The sequence below is a fragment of the Scyliorhinus torazame genome, chromosome 6 (genome assembly GCF_047496885.1).
Source record: "Scyliorhinus torazame isolate Kashiwa2021f chromosome 6, sScyTor2.1, whole genome shotgun sequence".
Classification (NCBI taxonomy): Eukaryota; Metazoa; Chordata; class Chondrichthyes; order Carcharhiniformes; family Scyliorhinidae; genus Scyliorhinus; species Scyliorhinus torazame.
Window position 1 is genome coordinate 299,052,228 of NC_092712.1, and position 21,708 is coordinate 299,073,935.

General features: G+C 45.7%; 1 protein-coding gene across 16 annotated transcripts in view; it reads left to right on the forward strand.

Annotated features, from left to right (window-relative positions):
- The window catches only part of fhod3b (formin homology 2 domain containing 3b), a 742,093-nt gene that overhangs the window by 429,106 nt on the left and 291,279 nt on the right, over positions 1 to 21,708 (forward strand). For all 16 annotated transcript variants that reach the window (XM_072509894.1, XM_072509896.1, XM_072509895.1 and 13 more), the window contains exon 6: positions 20,711 to 20,805. In XM_072509894.1, the coding sequence (XP_072365995.1) occupies positions 20,711 to 20,805 (95 nt within the window). The remainder of the gene's footprint in view (positions 1 to 20,710; positions 20,806 to 21,708) is intronic.

Consider the following 21,708-nt stretch of genomic DNA (forward strand, 5'->3'; position numbering starts at 1 on the left):
CGGGCATGACCAGAACATGTGGGTGTGATTCGCTGGGCCTCCCGAGCATCTCGCACACCTATCCTCTACCCCAAAAAATTTACTAAGCCGTGCTCCAGTCATATGCGCCCTGTGTAACACCTTAAATTGTATCAGGCTTAGCCTGGCACACGAGGACGATGAGTTTACCCTACGTAGGGCATCAGCCCACAGCCCCTCCTCAATCTCCTCCCCCAGTTCTTCTTCCCATTTCCCTTTCAGCTCATCTACCATAATCTCCCCCTCGTCCCTCATTTCCCTGTATATGTCCGACACCTTACCATCCCCCACCCATGTCTCAGATCACTCTATCCTGCACCTCCTGCGTCGGGAGCTGCGGGAATTCCCTCACCTGTTGCCTCGCAAAAGCCCTGAATTGCATGTACCGAAATGCATTCCCTTGGGGCAACCCATATTTTTCCGTCAGCGCTCCCAGACTCGCGAACGTCCCATCTACAAACTGATCTCTCAGTTGTACTACCCCAGCTCTTTGCCATGCTCCAAATCCCCCATCCATTCTCCCCGGAACAAACCTATGATTGTTTCTTATCGGGGACCGCACCAAAACTCCCGTCCTTCCCCTATGCCGTCTCCACTGCCCCCAAATTTTCAATGTAGCCACCACCACCGGGCTTGTGGTGTATTTCTTTGGTGAGAACGGCAACGGTGCCGTCACCATTGCTTGTAGGCTAGTCCCCCTGCAGGATGCCCTCTCCAATCTCTTCCACGCCGCTCCCTCCCCTTCTCCCAGCCACTTACACACCATTGAAACATTGGCGGCCCAGTAGTACTCACTTAGGCTCGGTAGTGCCAGCCCCCTCCTGTCCTTACTACGCTGCAAGAATCCCCTCCTCACTCTCGGGGTCTTCCCAGCCCACACACAACTCATAATACTCTTCTCGATTCTTTTGAAAAAACCCTTCGTGATCACCACCGGAAGGCACTGAAACACAAAGAGGAATCTCGGGAGGACCACCATTTTAACCGCCTGCACCCTACCTGCCAATGACAGGGACACCATGTCCCATCTCTTAAAGTCCTCCTCCATCTGTTCCACCAACCGCGTTAAATTAAGCCTGTGTAATGTACACCAATTCTTGGCTATCTGGATCCCCAAGTACCGGAAGTCCCTTGTTACCTTCCTCAACGGTAGATCCTCTATCTCTCTGCTCTGCTCCCCTGGATGCATCACAAACAACTCACTTTTCCCCATGTTCAGTTTATACCCTGAAAAATCCCCAAACTCCCCAAGTATCTGCATTATCTCTGACATCCACTTCGCCGGGTCCGCCACATATAGCAACAAATCATCCGCATACAGAGATACCCGGTGTTCTTCTCCCCCCCGAGTACTCCCCTCCACTTCCTGGAACCCCTCAATGCTATGGCCAGGGGTTCAATCGCCAGTGCAAACAATAACAGGGACAGAGGACATCCCTGCCTCATCCCTCTATGGAGCCGAAAATAGTCAGACCCCCGTCCATTCGTGACCACGCTCGCCATCGGGGCCCTATACAGCAACTGTACCCACCTGATATACCCATCCCCAAAACCAAATCTCCTCAGCACCTCCCACAAATAATCCCACTCCACTCTATCGAATGCTTTCTTGGCGTCCATCGCCACCACTATCTCCGCTTCCCCCTCTGGTGGGGGCATCATCATTACCCCTAGCAGCCTCCGTATATTTTTATTCAGCTGTCTCCCCTTCACAAACCCAGTTTGGTCCTCATGAACCACCCCCGGGACACAATCCTCTATCCTCATTGCCATTACCTTGGCCAGAATCTTAGCGTCCACATTCAGGAGGGAAATGGGCCTGTAGGACCCGCATTGCAGCGGGTCTTTTTCCTTCTTTAGGAGGAGCGATATAGTTGCCTCTGACATAGTCGGGGGCAGTTGCCCCCTTTCCCTCGCCTCATTAAAGGTTCTCATCAGTAGCTGGGCCAGCAAGTCCATATATTTCCTATAGAATTCAACTGGGAATCCGTCTGGTCCCGGGGCCTTCCCCGCCTGCATGCTCCCAATCCCTTTCACTACTTCCTCCGTCTCAATCTGTGCTCCCAGTCCCACCCTCTCCTGCTCCTCCCCTTAGGAAATTCCAGCTGATCCAGAAAGCACATCATTCTCTCCTTCCCATCCGGGGGCTGAGCTTCATATAATCTTTCGTAAAATGCCTTCATTCACTCTCTCCGCTCCCCGCTCCATCTCTCCCTCCTCGTCTCTCACCCCGCCCCCCCCCCCCCCCCCTATCTCCCTCACTGCTCCCCTTTTCCTCAGTTGGTGGGCCAGCAACCTGCTCGCCTTCTCCCTGTATTCGTACTGTACACCCTGTGCCTTCCTCCATTGTGCCTCTGCATTTCCCGTAGTCAACAAGTCAAATTCTACATGTAGCCTTTGCCTTTCCCTGTACAGTCCCTCCTCCAGTGCCTCCGCATATTGTCTGTCCACCCTCAGAAGTTCTTTCAACAACCGCTCCCTTTCCCTACCCTCCTGCTTTCCTTTATGTGCCCTAATAGATATCAGCTCCCCTTTAACCACTGCCTTCAGCACCTCCCAGACCACTCCCACCTGTATCTCCCCATTATCATTGAGTTCCAAGTACCTTTCAATACACCCCCTCACCCTTAAACACACCCCCTCATCTGCCAATAATCCCATGTCCATTCTCCAGGGTGGACGCTGTTGTTTTTCTTCCCCTATCTTCAGGTCCACCCAATGTGGAGCATGATCCGAAATGGCGATAGCCGTGCACTCCGTCCCCGTCACCTTTGGGATCAGTGCCCTTCCCAAAACAAAAAAATCTATTCGTGAATAAACGTTGTGGACATAGGAGAAAAACAAAAACTCCTTACTCCTAGGTCTACTAAATCTCCAGGTGTCTACTCCTCCCATCTGCTCCATAAAGTCCTTAAGCACCCTAGCTGCAGCCGGCCTCCTTCCGGTCCTGGACCTCGATCTGTCCAGCCCTCTGTCCAGCACCGTATTAAAATCTCCACCCATTATCAACTTCCCCACTTCTACGTCCGGGATTCGTCCTAACATACGCCTCATAAAGTTGGCATCATCCCAGTTCGGGGCATACACGTTCACTAATACCACTGCCTCCCCTTGCAATTTACCACTCACCATCACGTATCTGCCCCCTCTATCCGCCACTATAGTCTTTGCCTCAAACATTACCCGCTTCCCCACTAGTATGGCCACCCCCCCTGTTTTTTGCGTCTAGCCCCGAATGAAACACCTGCCCCACCCATCCTTTGCGTAGTCTGACCTGGTCTATCAGCTTCAGATGCGTCTCCTGAAGCATAACTACATCTGCCTTAAGTTTCTTTAGGTGTGCGAGTACCCGTGCCCTCTTAATCGGCCCGTTCAGCCCTCTCACATTCCATGTGATCAACCGGGTTGGGGGGCTCTTTACCCCCCCTTGACGACTAGCCATCTCCTTTTTCAATCCAGCTCCTCATCCGGTTCCCACGTAGCCGTATCTCCCCCAAGCGGCGCCCCCCCTCCCCGACCACACACCCCCCATACCAGCTCCCCCTTCTCCCCAGAAGCAGCAACCCAGTTAACCCCCCCCCCCCGCTAGATCCCAAACTAGCGTAATTGCACCCCCCATGTTGCTCCCAGAAGTCCGCGAACTCTGGCCGACCTCGGCTTCCCCCCGTGACCTCGGCTCACACTGTGCGAGGCTCCCTCCTTCCTGCTTCCCTGTTCCCGCCGTGATTACCAGAGCGCGGGAACAAAGCCCGCGCTTCCCTTTTGGCCCCGCCCCCATTGGCCGGCGCCCTCAGCTCCTCATCCTCCCTCGCCCCCCCTCCCCCACGACATGGGGAAGAGAGAAAAGTTACAGGGTCGCAGGATTACCAACTTGGGAAGTCATCTCTTCCCTCTTTTCCCCCCTTCATCCCACATATTCACCCCCCCACTTTGTCCCAAAAGTTCTTTTTCTGGCCCGCTCACTCCAGTTTCTCCTCGACAACAATTGTCCACGCTCATCTGCCGTTTCAAAGTCGTGGTGTTTCCCTTGATGTGTGACCCACAGTCTTGCCGGTTGCAGCATTCCAAATTTAATCTTCCTTTTGTGCAGCACCGCCTTGGCCCGATTAAAGCTTGCCCTCCTTCTCACCACCTCTGCACTCCAATCTTGATATACGCGGATCACCGCGTTCTCCCACCTACTGCTCCGAATTTTCTTTGCCCATCTGAGGACCATCTCTCTGTCCTTATATCGGAGAAATCTCACCACTATGGCTCGAGGAATTTCTCCAGCTCTCTGTCTTCGCGCCATAACTCGATAGGCTCCCTCCACCTCCAGCGGACCCGTCGGGGCCTCCGATCCCATTAACGAGTGCAGCATCGTGCTCACATATGCCCCGACGTCCGCCCCTTCTACACCTTCGGGAAGACCAAGAATCCTTAAATTCTTCCTCCTCGCATTATTCTCCAGCACCTCCAGCCTTTCCACACACCTTTTGTGTTGTGCCTCGTGCATCTCCGTTTTCACCACCAGGCCCTGTATGTCGTCCTCATTCTCAGCAGCCTTTGCCTTCACGACCCGAAGCTCCTGTTCCTGGGTCTTTTGATCCTCCTTTAGCCCCTCAATCGCTTGTAATATCGGGGCCAACAGCTCCTTCTTCATCTCCTTTTTGAGTTCTTCCACGCAACGCCGCAGGAACTCTTGTTGGTCAGGGCCCCATATTAAACTGCCTCCTTCCGACGCCATCTTGGTTTGTGCCTGCCTTCCTGGCTGTTGCTCTAGAGGATCCACCGCAATCCGGCCACTTTCCTCTCTTTTTTCCATCCGTGTCCAGGGGGGATTCCCTTCTGGATTACCGCACAGTGTTTTTTGCCGTTAAAATTGCCGTTGGGGCTCCTATTAAGAGCCCAAAAGTCCGTTCCACCGGGAGCTGCCGAAACGTGCGACTAAGCTAGTCATCGCCGCACCCGGAAGTCCGACAATTCATTTTAATCATTTAAACTGCTTCATTCCACAACGCAGTGAACATACAAGATAGCAGTCATCATCAAATTCACTTTAGTCAATCAATACAACCCATCTTTCACCTAATAACATGAGCATAAGAAATGTACCTCGCTACCAAACTTGTGAGCCATCCTGTTTTTTTCAACCTCGCTTCCTCTGCAGTGCTTGTTGAGCTCCAATGAACTCCCTGAGCATGTAGTGCAATTATAAACGCATTTTCTTTCTTTGATTTAAATATGGTCTGCGATTGGTTTCAGTGCGGTGGGCAGGGAAATAGATCAATTAGATACAATCCATCAAATTATTTCACCTTTTATACAAAAGCGAAATACTACTGAAAACGTGATATGAAGACAAAATGCTGTGCGGCATTTCTGAAAAGAGAAGCCAAGTTAACGGGCGTGATTTAATGGCCTCGTCACGCCCAACGTGGTGTCGGAGCGAGGCCGTTGAATCTCGCGAGAGGCCTTTGTGACATTTGGGTGTACTGCCAGGCTGGCACGGGTGATGCCCGGGTGCCAGGTTGGCACTGTCCGAGATTGGGTTCATGGGGACATTGTAGGTGGAAGGGTGGTGAGGGTGTGTTCATGGAGCCTCCCCGAGATTGGGAGGTTGAAAATGGGGGACGGGGAAGATCGGGGCTTACAGACAAAATGGCACCCGATCTGGGAGGAGGCTTTCCTGCTGTAAGTACGTTCTCGGTGGAGATAAACTCCCTGAAGCCAAAGAAACGGCAGCAAAGTGCCATTGAATAGCTGGGTCTTTCGCAGCACTGCAGCCATCGAGAAACACCCTGCTAAACGCGCACAAACCAGACATAATTTTTTTTTTCTGATTAAATTGTACCCAACATTTCCAGTCAGTGAACTCACCTCAGAGTGAATCAGATAAGAATTGCATAAACGTTATGAAACGTTATAGATCCCCACGCATCATAGAAAAATAAACCGAACGCCCAGCGCACACATGTGTGCTTGCTTTATTACTCATTATCCCTTTGAAGACTTGGCAGGGGCTTCAAAAGTTGCTTTAACAATACCACAATATTTACAAACAAGAAACACAAGTGTTTGATGATGATTAATATGCAACCAGAGTTTGGCACTTTTGACATAATTTTGAACCACAATAAGCACTTGACAAGTTCCACTTGCTTCAAAGCACATTTTAATTTAAATTAATTATTTCTGATCAAAAAATGAACCTCCCTTTACTGCCAGATCTGATGAATACATGAATATACAAACAGCTATGCACTCATTAACTTCTGGCAATTATATGAATGCCTTGACGATGCCTTGCCTCTGTCTTAACCCTGGTTATTCCAGAGCCAGTGCAAGTAGGAAAAACCCTGAACAATAAGTCAATTTTTGCCTTCGGAAGACACGAGAGTCTTTGTGGAGCTGCCTGATGAGTTGGTGCAGGGTCACTGGTCTGTTGTCCTAATATTCTGCAGTCTGGAGATGGTCAGCGGGGATGGCCCTGGTTGTGAATGGAAAGATTTGCAATTCTTGTGTTTACTCTCAATTGAGAATCACTCTTCTTTAATGACATGAAAAGTTAAACATCCTGAGTAGAAAGTAAATGACAACCTTGGAATGAAGCCAGAGCAGTGACCGGATCATGGCATTTGGATGAGCTGAAACCCTGAGAATTCTTGGGTGGTTTGAAGCCACCTAGTTTCAAGAAACCGCTACAGTTGTTGTTTCAATCACACACAATATTCGATTCATTTTAGGTGTAATGGGTTTTGAACCATGATGACAAAGTTTTATTGACTGTTTTGTAATAGAACATAGAACATTACAGCGCAGTACAGGCCCTTTGGCCCTCCATGTTGCGCCAACCTGTGAAACCACTCTAAAGCCCATCTACACTATTCCCTTATCGTCCATATGTCTATCCAATGACCATTTGAATGCCCTTAGTGTTGGTGAGTCCACGACTGTTGCAGGCAGGGCATTCCACGCCCTTACTACTCTCTGAGTAAAGAACTTGCCTCTGACATCTGTCATATCTATCTCCCCTCAATTTAAAGCTATGTCCCCTCACATCACCATCTGAGGAAAAAGGCTCTTGCTGTCCACCCTATCCAATCCTCTGATCATCTTGTATGCCTCAATTAAGTCACCTCTTAACCTTCTTCTCTCTAACGAAAACAGCCTCAAGTCCCTCAGCCTTTCCTCATAAGATCTTCCCTCCATGCCAGGCAACATTCTGGTAAATCTCCTCTGCACCTCTTCCAATGCTTCCACATCCTTCCCATAATGCGGCGACCAGAATTGCATGCAATACTCCAAATGTGGCCACACCAGAGTTTTGTACAGCTGCAACATGACCTCATGGCTCCGAAACTCAATCCCTTTCCAATAAAAGCTAACACACCGTACGCCATCTTAACAACCCTCTCAACCTGGGTGGCAACTTTCAGGGATCTATGTACATGGACACCGAGATCTCTCTGCTCATCCACACTGCCAAGAATCTTACCTTTAGCCCAGTACTCTGTCTTCCTGTTATTCCTTCCAGAATGAATCACCTCACACTTTTCTGCATTAAACTCCATTTGCCACCTCTCAGCCCAGCGCTGCAGCTTATCTATGTCCCTCTGTAACTTGTAACATCCTTCCGCACTGTCCACAACTCCACCGGCTTTAGTATCATCTGCAAATTTACTCACCCATCCTTCTACGCCCTCCTCCAGGTCATTTATAAAAATGACAAACAGCAGTGGCCCCAAAACAGATCCTTGTGGTACACCACTAGTAACTGGTAATAACGATAGATCTACTGTGTGCTTAATACATTTGTTATAAACTTCAAACCTTAGTCTGCATTCACTGGACTGTTCTGATCTTACCTGCAGCTTATCGGCATTTAATGCAGGGCCATGGCATCTGCAAGTCAGGACCAAATGGCATTTATTTTGGTCCAGAGCGCAGATTAGGAGGTGCTGATCGGGGATAACTGTTCAACCCACCTGAAGGCTGTGACGGCGGCATGGGGGGTGATTGGCAGCAGAGCCTTGGATGACGTTTAGGGAAATTGGAAGGTGGGAGGCTGATCCGAAAAACATTCAAATAGTTGATTCTGTTGGTAACAAAAAGCAGGGTGTCAGCCACTGCTCTTGCCTTGAAAACTGAACATCGTGGATTCAACTTCCTTTTCGGAGACTTGAGTACAAAACTCTAGGCTGACAATCCACGGAGGAGGCAGAAGATGGAGTCCTGGACAATAATTATTCTTTCATCAAAATCTCTAAAACAGACTAACTGGTCATTCTCACATTACTGTTTGAAGGAGGTCGCTGGTACACAAATTGGCTCCCTCATTTGCAACATTAAAACGGTGACTTCGCTTTTAAAAAAATAAATGCTTCTTTATCTGCAAAACCCTTTGGGATGTCGTGGAATCATGAGATACTAAGTAAGCATGAGTGTCCCTTTCCAATGAGGGTTTTAACAACAGAGAAAGGGTTATTTGTGCTAAAGGCATTATCGGCTTTTAGATTGGCAGCAACTCTGTTGGGACAAAAACTGATCACAGGCCTTCAACAACAACGCAAAGAGCCAGGGCAACAAACATCTAGGAATTAAACAGAGCAGCAGTTCTAAGTTTTGGGGAAAGCCCAAGGAGAATGCACAGTAATGAGGCAATATATATATAATTTTATTCAATTATTTTCATTTTATACATAGTACAAAGACAAAACAACCAATCAGATTAACAAATCCCAAATCCCACCCACCGACCCCCACCCCCAGACTCGAGCTCCACCCATCCAAAACGACGCCCAGTATTTTGGTCTGTCCCCAACCTGAATCCAGCAGGAACATTGGTCATTTAAGTCCACTACAGCCAGGAACCTGAATAGGCAGGCCTATAGCGTTATATTTATTGCTGATTTGTTTTCTTCTTTTGGTCTCGCCACCTCTCCATCTACAGGCAAAAGTTGGCTTTGATGTGTTTTAAAGATTTTTCAGCCAGGCACGCTGGTAATATTGAGGGGGCTAGCGCATTGTTGAGCTTGCGCGAAACGAACAACAGCATTCCACGATGATCTAAATTCATCTATTCCGCTGCTCCTGCTCTTCCTTGTCCCCTCCCTCTCCTTTGCATTCTCTCAAACTCGCCTAGTGTTAATTCAAGTTGTTTTCCAAATCTTCCAGGGTGTGTCTGGCAGTGCTGATCCTGGCAAATATTGGCCAGAGTCTTGCTTTGAGCTCCTGGATACTATTCAGACCGCTCTCAGGGGCACCCTCAATCAGCTTGCACTGCAGTATTTTGTGCATGATGGTGTTGTATTATTGAGTAAAATAACAGCACGTGCCAGCCCTAAGCCTGATCTCTGACTACCCCCCTGTATTCCCTACCCCTTTGCCCTCCCTCTCTAATGCACAAAAAGGAAGCAGGTTCATAGTGACATCCTCAGAAGGAGTTAACAGTTTTAAATTGTTTGGCAAACTCCAATTCGAGCCTCCCTTTGACAATGGGTCAGCTTGACCTCCCAAATGGAAAAGTAGTCATGAAATGCAAACTTAAGGAGAAAATATAGCACCAGACTTCTGCTAACCCTGCTCATCCCCGTTTGCCACTAACTAATTCCAAATGATGCAGCTGGGGTGTGTCGAGAGGGTTTGTGTGTGTGTACAGGCTTCAGGGTGATAGTTTGAGATATAAATTACAGCCTATGTGTGAACCATACAATTGCGCTGTCACGCATGGCAAAGATTCAAAGGGGTTGGAAGTTGCACGCAAGGTTTTAGATGGGTCAACAGTAAGAGGTTCTGGCAACATGCTTTGTGGCATGCAGAATTGGGGCAGACAGTTGATAAAGTAAACTTCTGGTTAGCATCACTTTAGATCCTGCCCTTAGCTTCCCACACATGGCGCTATGTTCCTTGGTTGTTGGAGAGAGTATTCATCCTCCTTTAACCCCCTTCTTAGATGTTCATTTCCAATGGATGGCTTTAAAATGGTATCTGCAACATAACTCCAACATTGCAGCTCTCTGCGCGCATCAGCTTTCACAGGGAGAGGATGTTGTGGGAGGGAGCTTATGCAGAATAAATAAAGCCTCATATTTCTGCTGGAATAACCACAAATTAAAGTTGACGATATCACTTGCTAGAATCCTGCACCACGTCTCCCCTTAAGTTCTTTCCAAAGCTTCCAGCTGTAATTAGATGACTTCAGATCCTTGTTCAATTATAATGAATGTTTCAGGTTTACATTATCAGCAAAACTATACAACAGCTGTAATTTTTTTTTTCCATTTGATTGATACCTTTGAGTCCCAGTACTTGCTTGAGAGCACACAGTTTTTTTTTTAAGGATTTAGATTAAGAATGGGCATCCAGTATTCTAAGCACTTTTTGAATCCATTTTAACAGCTAATTTGTTCCATAGCTGAACTGCCCAAATTTTATTAGATCAGAGAAACATTAACGTTCTTGATCCACTTGTCGAGCCCTCATTTTAATCTGATGTGCCCAGTGAAAGCAGACGGCATTAGGATTGAATGCCCCAATTTACATTCTGCCTGTTTGTTTAGCTCCATTGAAATCCGTGCAGCATGAAATCAGACAAGGTGTAAATTGTACGGATGACCCAAACTTAACTTTAATTTAAAATAAGGGATTTGGTGATGATTATGTAACCTGCAAGAAGAAATAGCCACTTGTGGTCTGTTGAGGTGATAAGGGAACATGTGTGATTTATAAAAGTCCTGGTTTACTTTCTGATCTGTGCTGAGTTAACTAATGTGGTTATGGGAATGCCTCACTTGGCCGCGATCTCTCAGAAAGGTTGGAAGTGTCATTTGTGGCAGGTTTTGCTGGGAGTGTCCCGCTGGCTCTTCTGGCGAGTTCCCCACTGCTGTCGAACAACACTTTAGTCACTTTCTTGGGCACTGTGTATTTTCTCACCAGTCTAGCCCACACTTGGAATTTTTTTCGTCATGGGGGAGCTGAACTCCGAGATCAGGCCGCTGTTTTGAAAGGGTGTCCCGAACCCTGAGCTTGTGGGTCCCCTACATGCCCACTCCAATGTCACCCCCCACACAAGTGAGCATTATGCCACAGCCCTCCAAGTGAGAACCCCCCAACCTCCCAGAGGCCCCTACATATCTGCCCTGCAACCCCCAACCTTCATATTTCCCTCCACCCTCCTTTCATGGGCATAGCTCCCCTTCAGGCCCTGACCATTGGCAGTGCCACTCTGGCACCCAAGAACACTTTCACTGGCACTGTGGCAGTGCTCCTGCCAGCTTGTCAATGTGAGGGCCGCAGTGCCAAGGTGCCTGCATTGCAGGGGGAGGGCCAGAGGGCCACCTTTCACTACCCCTGACCAGCAAGAGGCCTCCTCCCACCCCCCCACCCCACCCCACCTCCCCCGGGTGTCATTCATTCCAACTGATGCATGTTTGTGTGGGTCAGCACTGAAAGGTGCCTGGCCCCTGCAGCCTCCCTGTGGAGGCCGGTAGTTCCCGGGAGGCTGGTAGATTCCAGGTAAGCTCGCCTAAATAGGTTTAAAACCTACTTGGGCAGGTGCTGTTTGGACCTGCCCATTTTGGGGCAGGGTTCTGATTCCGACAGCTCACAAGATCTGGGTAGATCACGCGAGGCATAAAGGCTGCTGGGAAGCCCACGGGAGGCCTTTCCCGGGATCGACCGGCCGTGTTTTCACTCTAGCGCAACACGGCCGGTAGATCGCGCCCGTGGTCAATGTTCCAAAACAAAGAACACCGACATTGCTTTTGCAGAAGAGTGTGCCTTTATGGAAATTTCCCCAATGTGCTTCTCTTTTGCACCATTATTTCTTAGACGTTTGGTACATCAGATGGAAAGTCTACATAATGTGATTGTGAAAGTCTTGATGTCTTTTTGAAGTTTACAAAATGGAGGGGTGTGCCAAGAAAGGATCTTCAGAATTATGCAAAGACAAGTTTTGCAGGAATGCCCAGTGGAGAACATTGGTGCATTGCAAGGAGAATTTAATTTAATTTAATTCACGGGTGCCTGAAGGAGTGCATTTGGTCTGCCAATGTGCCAAAGAGATAGTTATCCCCGTGATTTAACTCTTAAGCATATATCCATTTTGTCGGGTATTAGTGGTTCGGGAATGAGACGGTGATGAAAACATTTTTGACCATGGGTGTAGCTGGAAGATGCCTTTCTCAGTTGAAAAGAAAATCCAAAGCATCATTGTTTGTATGCCAAGTTCTTGGTTTCATTCAATTGTTGTAATTTCAGTGCCTGAAAGGGAGAGGTGATGCTGAAATCCCATCGCAACCACAAATCCTAATGCTGGCGATTGTCAGAGATGTGGTTTTGAACAGTATTCTATTCAGTTTGCTCATTTTGGGAAAACTGCACAAGTTGTAGGTGACCGGAAACCCCCCTCAGTTGGAAGGGCAGTTATATTTTTCGACTTGGAGAAAGAACACAGGGATTTGTGTTCAGGTCTCTAATTCTAGGACTTCTGCCCAGGAGTTTGAGAACTGGGTAGCACAGGTGGCTAGCACTGTGGCGCCAGGGTCCCGGGTTCGATTCCCTGCTGGGTCACTGTGCGGAGTACTGCACGTTCTTCCCATGTCTGCGTGGGTTTCCTCCGGGTGCTCTGGTTTCCTCCCACAGTCCAAAGACGTGCAGGTTTGGTGGATTGGCCATGCTAAATTGCCCTTAGTGGCCAAAAAGGTTAGGGGGGCTATTGGGTTACGGGGATATGGTGGAAGTGAGGGCTTAATGTGGGTCGGTGCAGACTCGATGGGCCGAATTGCCTCCTTCTGCACTGTATGTTCCATGTTAACCTTTCCTTGGATGGGCTTCATCATTTCTCTAAAGACAAAACACTGCCCCAAAGGCTTTTTCACGTTTTATATTGGGTAAGGGAATAGGGAGCTCTCTCTTAAATGTCGTCAGCATAAATTATAAAGAAAAGAAAAATAGTTACATTTGGATTACTCCTTTCCAGACCTCAGTGTCCCAATGTGCTTTGCAACCATGCAATACTTTGGAAGTATAATTGCTGTTGTAATGCAGGAAATGACAGCCAATTTGTGCACAGCAAGCTCCCACAAATAGCAATGTGATAATGACCAGGTAACTGTTTTTGCGATGCAGATGTTTTAACTTCTCTTCCTGAATGCCATGGCTCTGATATTAAGCCTGGCTCTGATTTTAAGCCTATGTCCTGTTGTCTTTGACTCCCCTACAACCACCCCCCACCCCACCGCCCCAAACAACCAGCAGAAATATTCTCTATCTACCATATCCTTTCAAAATCCTAAGACCCTCAATCAAATCGCCCCTGAACCTTTTATGATTCAGGAGATACAAGCCTTAATTTATGATGCAATTCTGCCTCCTTTGGAGTCCTGGTACTTTCTCCTCTGAAACTAGATGGCATTCTTTTCCAGGGCTCCAGTATAGCCTTTTGAAGATGCGATGCCCAGAGCTGTACACCGATGCGGCCTAACCAGGGCTTTGCATAACTGTAGCTATAAGGACACAAGTGTACGTCTTGCTTGTGGTATTGATTTGCTTGTGGAACAGTGCATGATCCTGAGTCTGGCCAAGATAGTGGAAGGCCCAAGAGTCAGAGGAGAGGGGGGGGGGGGTTTGTTTATCCTTGAGGGGTTCCAGCATTTGCTTATTATCTCGCAATATTTTCTCTCGAGGACCACTTAAAATATATTCTAAGAACTGGGTGCCCAACTAGTTCAATTGGAAGACTAATCATTATCTTGCTTCGTTAAATATGCCACGGTGCCTGTTCATAGTTTAGCAGCTCACAGCTTCTGTGTGCGAAGGAAGTTAAAAATAAAACACTTAAACACAATAAAGACCTGCACTCCTTTCTGAAGCCCATTGCAAGATTGCAATCTGTTAATGATTGAGGAAAACCAAGGTAGTAGTGCTGAAGTACGTACTTAAATGACCTGTGTGCTACATGTAGCTGTTTATTTATTATCTTATAGTTCTTGAAATACTGATCTGAACTGGACCAAGGTCTGAAGGACAACTATTGTTCTTCAACCCCCAATGTAATAATGACACACATGTATTATTTAGATTATGGGTATAGGGTGAGTTCAAACTGAAAGGGTTTTGTTTAAACAAAGCAATGAAGGCTCATTATGTCCAACTTTCTAGACAGATACTATATATATTCATCACTATTTTATGAGCTGCCGAGGTTTCTGAGTGGGGCCTGCTATATCTCACACAAAATACTAGCTCTTGGATCTCTGCAGTGATACTATTGAGTGCCGAGCCAGGAAGATATGCTGTTTGGTCAAGCAAATCCTTATAAGGATAGTTATGAGTGCTTGCTGTTACAGACAAGGAAAGATCTTTTAGTCTCAGAAATCGACGAGAAAAGATATGGAATGGAATAGACAAGTGGTGAGGTCCATAGATAAACTTCACATCCCCTAAAGTAAATCTCACTGTGTTTATCTGGAGAATAAACAGAAGCAGAGCTACTATTGCCAGTGAGCTACGTGAGAAGGAAAGGGAAAAAAAAACATTGGATCATGTCAGGCTAGGGTGGGCGGGGGGGGGGGGGGGGGGGGAGAATGATGTGCAAATGGCAACATGTTGGTGGGGGGGGGGGGTAAGATGGTGTGCGGATGGGGGCAGCTATAAAAGGGGCAAGCCAGGAGCGAGAGAGCCTGCCTATTTATCACTTGGAATTTCCATAGAAAGTGCGTCCATTCACCGAGACTCCGATGCTGCCAATGCCAGTTGTACAATTCTGATTAATTGATGCCTGTGGTGCTGAGGAGGGATAGGGAAGGGAGACACGAGTGAAAGGGAAAATGGGTAGCAATGAATGGAATGAGAGAGTGGAATGCAAGCAAATGGCAAAATAGAAAGCCAGAAAATTGGTGGAATGTGAATGGCATTCAAGGGTAAAATGACGACGAAATGGGAAGGGGCTATTGATGGTCATCAATAAGAGACGGAATGGCAAATGGCCATGAAAGAGAGGTGGAATCTGCTTTCGGGAAAGGAAGAAGTGCCACTCTGGTAGAGAAGGAAAGAATGCGGCAGCATTAATTGGCACCGGTGCTGAAGAGGAGTGTTAGCTGAAAGCGGGGAGGGGGGGTGGGGGGGGGGGGGGGGGGGAAGAGAGAGAGTGGATGGCAGCATGAACTGAGAAAGAGGATGAAGAAAAAAATGTAACCGTTGTTTTTTGGGTGGGGAGAGAGGAGTGAAACAGTGGCAGCAGGAATTGTGTGTCAGTTGGAATGGAATGAGGAGAGCCAGCTAGCACAGAGGCCCAACCTGAAGTGGATTGGAGAGGCGACAGATTGTGTTGAGGGGGTAGAGGCAGAAGTGTGTGACAGAACTGGGTGAGATGAGGGGCAGGGAAGTGATAATCTGGTTGGTCTGTTGACCTTGTCTTTTTTTAAATTTAGAAGCTGTAAACTGAAGTATGAAAGCTTCGATTCTGTTTAGAAGGAAATGCGAACACCCAGTAATTAACTGGCAAAACCACGGCACATGATTTCACATATTTTTCAACAAAAACATATATTTTTGTAAAGAGAGAGAAATTAAACAAAGCAAGCACCACTAACTTAACACTATTGTTTATGAAGACTTGTATTATAAATTCAGTTCTATTGTTACTTCATCCTTCTAAATGACAAGAATCTTGAGGGTTCATTAACTTTTGCTGAGAACAAGCCAAAGGTAAGCCACAGCCCCCCAGAAGTAATTTGATTTCTCCTCCAAGTTCCAACTATTCTCTGAGGTAATATTTTATGGGGATCTTTCTATTAGCTTTTTTGGATAATCATTTGATACTTCATGACTGAGGATGCCTCAGCTCCTTGTTCTGATTGCCAGCACATATGCAACTTATTTCTTACAGCTTCCAATCTAACTCTGACTGCTTTCTGCAACTAGTCTGTTTGTTTGTTTGTTTATTGTCACATTTACCAAGGTACAGTGAAAAGTATTTTTCTGGGAGCAGCACAACTGATCATTAAGTACATGAAAAGGAAATAAAAGAAAATACATAATAGGGCAACACAAGGTACACTGTCAGTACATAACACCGGCATCGGGTGAAGCAAAAATGGGTGTACTGTTAATGAGATTAGTCCATAAGAGGGTCATTTCTGAGTCTGGTAGCAGCGGGGAAGAAACTTTTTTGAGTCTGTGTGAAGGCTGTGTCAGGGCTACTGTAGATTTCTTCTGTTAGCTACAAAGGCAAATTTTCCAGCTGCTTTTTAGCTCAAGGAACCATACTGGGCTTGAGCTCCATCTGCATTCCACACAGCAAATGATAAAGTTAATATTTTCTCTGCTTTAGGTGCAGGTCTGAAAACCAGTCATCTACTGGCAATTCTCTCAATCCAGAGATGCAGTCTTACCAAAGTAAAACTGCAAATGCCTTCTGTGAGAAACTCCCACCTAAATTAAACCGAAGAATCTCCTAACCTTTCAAACAATCTTCATTAGCATGCTTTAAATAGAACTGCAAACTATATTTTGCCTTCAACACAGCTCTTTGATACTGTAACCCATATGAATAATTTATATCCCTAATGGAGTTCGCTAGCTCTTTCTCCAGACCTTCTGTCTTCATTGCAAGCTTAAGAAGTGATTTTTATTTTTCTGGCCAACAACTCTGTGCTTGTAAGATAAAGACAGGTTAATTAGACCCAAGTCTGTTTCATTTACTTTTACGTTCAGGCACTTCATCTGGTCCTTAACCAAGCTCTTTGATTTATCTTGCATTTACTTTAATCCCTAGTCTAGAAGTCTAAAACATCTGAATTATGAGCCAGATATTTGCAACATAGTCAACTAGAATGCATCATTGTTAGTGTTAACATTTTCTAGGTTGTATGTCCCTGACCTCCTTAGAAAAGCACCTTCAATTTTGTATGTTGAAAGTTTGTATTTCTTTATTCTGCATTTCATGCACTCTGCTGTTATTTCAAAGGAAACAGGCCATGTGTCACAAATTTACCATTAGTATCATTCCTGAATTTCACTATTTCAAGGGACTGGTTGCCGTCGCTAATTTACCAGGTTGTTGTATGATTCACCCCAAAGTGTTGTTCAGCTTGGAAGGAAATCCTCTTTGCAACTCTTCGAGTTTCCAATTTTACCTCCGAATTGCACAGAATATTTGCTTTCTTTCAGCACTTCAGGGAGGCCTGATATAGATTTCTAAGTTTAAATGTGATGTTTCTACAGATCAAAAAATAAACCAGATTTCCTTCCCTCACATTGTTACATGCCACCCATTGAGCCTAGTTTTGCAGGCTGAGTTATTAAAAGGTTTGCATAGATTAGCCAACAACTGGTCTTCAAATGTCTGTTCAGGATCATGAACGGAGGACAATTAATCGGTTCCTCCAAGGAACTGAAAGCTTCAGTGGCAAGTAGAGTATTCTTTGTGCAAAACACAAATAAATAGAGGGTTGGATCATTGGGCAAATCCTTGGACTCTCCGCTTGATGCCACTATTCGTCTAAAATTAACACTGGACATAAATGGTTAACAAATGATACTGATTAGAGATTGACACCAGCTAATTTGGCAGAAGCTATTTGACCTGTCAAGGCTGGGTTTAGCCAAGAGGACATTCTTGCGTTTTAAGTATTCCAGTAGGAAGAGATAATTACAAATAGTTTGGTGAGCAGTGTATTTAGATCAATCTCCCCTTGGCCTAAAATCCTATTCTGCATAATATCTGCACATTTATAAGATTAAGTAAGTCTGTTCCTTGTGGATTTTTTTCCCATGAATTTAGAGTCCTATCTATATTTTCAAATCTTATGCAGCGTATATCTAAAATTTAAGACCTTTATTTCTGAATGTACAGTTTTTACACCTACATGGTCAATTGTTAGATTTCTGAGGAGAGTTGCCAGATTTCCCTAAACTGACGTACATGAGTTCACCTACTGTAACTGCGACCAAGGAAATATCGGGCTATAGCTTCTGAGTTCCTCAGTGCCAGATTTGCGGTGTGTTACAATAGGGAGATGTTAGAAAATTGGATCGAAGATGTAGTGGGCAATTTAGGGGTTAACAGACTGAGGATAAAACTGCTAGCACTGAGTCAGAGGTAAAATTGCTGACACCGAGTCCACACCTGGCCGGAATAACATTGTCCCATTCAGACTTATTAATGGAAATAAACAGGATACCCCTGTCCAACTGGGATGATTCACTCAAGATCTACTGTCCTCTGGGACACACATTACAGAGTCTGATGGCCTATTTTGTCCATAAATTGGAGATTATCTGCATATCAATGAAATGGACCTGTTCTTTTCTCTAAACGGGAGTGGACAATCAAAAGCTCAGATAAGAGTTCAAATCTGGATATGCCGGAAGGGGTTGGGGGGAGCTTGAGAGATAAAAGGACCTTGTTCAAACAGGTGGGGTCTGAAGGATTTGGAAAGCCGCCAGGAGAGGCCATGAGACAGACTTTCAGAAAGGGGTCTGAAGGAGCTGCACTAACTGCAGGAATATGTTCTGTAAATTAAAGTATTATTTTTGCCTGCCTGCATAAGTAGAGTTGAGAGCTGTCTATCCATTTTACATGCTGTTCAATGAGAAATTGTGTTGGCGTTAAGAGATGCATGTAAGCTGTTCTTGTTATAAGTATAAAACTTTAAATATTGTTTTTCTTTTGATTTAATAATATTTTGTTTGTAAAAATAACCAAACCCTGTTTCTTTGCAATCACTCCTGGAGTGAATCGACCTTTCTGCACAGTCTTAAAAATGTTTTAAAAACATTGAGATTCAGGTCCAGCATGTTAGCCACTGTTGGGATCTGACCAGGCATCCATAACAGGTGTACCCCACAATTGTGCTGGGGAGCCCCTCAGCAGTTCCCAGATAATTGTTTGCATGCCAATTGCCTAGAAGTGCAAACTTCCTCTGGGCAATTATCCTGCATTGGGAGCCATCCAAAAATGCAATTTAAATTTAAAACTTCAGATGGTTCCGGCTGTGTTACACCTCTTCTAATTGCTGGGTAACTATTGTACCGGCCCAGACTGGACATTCCCTCGCGTTTATCCAGCATTTTCTGTTTTTATTTCAGCTTTCCAGCATCCGCAGTATTTTGCTTTAACTTGCATTTTTAAATATTTACCTCATCATCATACTTATCCCTTTCAATCTTGAAGGTGTTCTGTATCAAAGGGATCATCATTCTTTCAATCTTGAGGGTGTTTGTACTAAAGGCATGGCTCTTCGAAGAGGTGTCTCAATTTAGACTGCGCTTATTTGGAGGAGTGTAATCTGCACTGAAGTTTAAAAAAAAAAAAAAAATCTTTTTGGAGTACCCAATTCTTTTTTTTCCCCAATTAAGTGGCAATTTAGCGTGGCCAATCCACCTACCCTGCACATCTTTTTGGGTTGTGGGGGTGAAACCCATGCAGACATGGGGAGAATGTGCAAACTCCACATGAACAGAGAGGCACTGATGCTTTCTTAGTCTACATGTGGTATGAAATTTGGAGGATGTCGGGATGCATACAATACTCTTAAGCCTTGCAGCCATAACTCCTTGCCTAGCCGACCAGCTATGTCCACTTAGTGGAAATAGGACTTCCTTCTCCAATTCATGTAACTACAATAGCTAAGCTTTTCTCTCTTCTCTCTCACCTCCGCCCTCCATGTCTCTCCTTGCCCCTCCCAAGAGTGAACCTTCAGTCTCGGCGCCATTCCATTGGCCAGCCTGCGCCCATTGTTAGTACCATTAAGTGATTGTCTATTGCTAAGATGCAGGACAGATATTCCGAGGATTTATCCCTGCTGTGTGATGAAGTGCTCTGTCTGGATCCCAAGTCTAGAGGTAAATCAGTAGGGCATTTGATTTCACTGACAATCAAGGTTGGGTCTTCTATTCGCACTGCTGACCATTTTAGCTTTACATAGATTACATAGAACATACAGTGCAGAAGGAGGCCATTCGGCCCATCGAGTCTGCACCGACCCACATTAATCCCTCACTTCCACCTTTTCCCCGCAACCCAATAACCCCTCCCAACCCTTATGGACACTACGGGTAATTTAGCATGGCCAATCCACCTAACCTGCACGTCTTTGGACTGTGGGAGGAAACCGGAGCACCCGGAGAAAACCCACGCACACACGGGGAGAACGTGCAAACTCCGCACAGACAGTGACCCAGCGGGGAATCGAACCTGGGGCCCTGGCGCTGTGAAGCCACAGTGCTAATCACTTGTGCTACCGTGCTGCCCACGATAGCACGATAGCAATTTAGGATTAGACTGACCCTAATGCTGCCGCTCTGTAACTAACCAAATGTTAATTACCCTTGTCTTTGACCTAGCTAAAATTGGTTAATTCGGCAAAGGCTATAAATCATACCGGAGCCATTTACAGGTCTACATAACTTGTACAACAATGCATCTAATGGCTGAGCTATCAGAACCGCATAAATGACTTTCTTTAACTTAAACAAAAATGTTGAGAGAAATAATAATCAGAAATCTGATTATTTGTAATTAGCAAATTATTCATGATTTATTATTGAATGATGATTCACAACACTGAATAAACCTTAGAATTGTTGTCCACCTGAAAATTGATTAAGTAACATTGCTGAAGTATTTGACAGTTGCTGCTATGTTCATGCTCCTTGATGGTTATTCCTGGATCTTTAATAAGGGCAATCATTCTTGTTTCTGCAGCTCTTGGCCAGATTATGCTGTACGTGGATGGGATGAATGGGCTGATCGACCACAATGAAACTATCCAATGGCTCTACACACTCATAGGGTCAAAGGTAAGAAGAGATGAGAGTACCACAAATATAGCTACCTCATTGTATCTTTGCAGCATAATAGTTGCTCTCTGAGAATATTTTTGTGCAGGCTATTTGGGTGTTAGTCCATGATGAGATAGTGGTGTAAATGTTAATAATTTTCTGCAGCTAGTGTAAGTAATCTTGGGTACTTCTTGTGATGAGAGAGCACCAGGACACACTGAAGCAACCAGAGAAAATACAAAATAGAGATTGCCTTGTATCATCAACAACCTGGAACCATCATCTCCCCCAGGAAAGGACGATGACGAGGAGGCACTTGGAGGGCAAGACAAATTCAGAAAATGTCCATTGAACCCCATTTAATATAGCTTGCCCATTGAATCCAATTTCTATAACTTGCCTCTATTAGGCAGATATAAAGGAACATTGTACAATCAACGGTCCTTATGATGTGCATTCGTAGCCAACAAGGCCGTGACCTTTTAGTGAATATGACTTATTGTCGATGAAAGAGATTTGGCCAAACCTCAATCTCGGAATCAGCAACTCCGGGACGTAAACCAGAAAAAGGCAAACTTATTGGAATTGCGGCTATTTTTGCAATATTCAGCAGCCCCAGGCTACTTCAGCTACAACTTAGGGCAGCAGAGTAACTCATTCCTTAAAGCTGGAACTCCTGCAACAGAGTGGACTTTTCTCCAACAAACCAGCTTGCTTTTTTCCTCCACTTTGGACACCAAGAGAACATTTTCTTGGACACCAAGGGAGCATTTTCTTGGATACCCATTGTACCTGAAAATTGCATTCGAAAGTGGGGAAGATATTTGTGGATGTCTGAAATATGCTGCCCCCTCTCGTTAAAGATGGGGAAAGCAGTGATGTACAAGAGGATTTGGAATTCTGTACCTCTTGTTGAAGTTC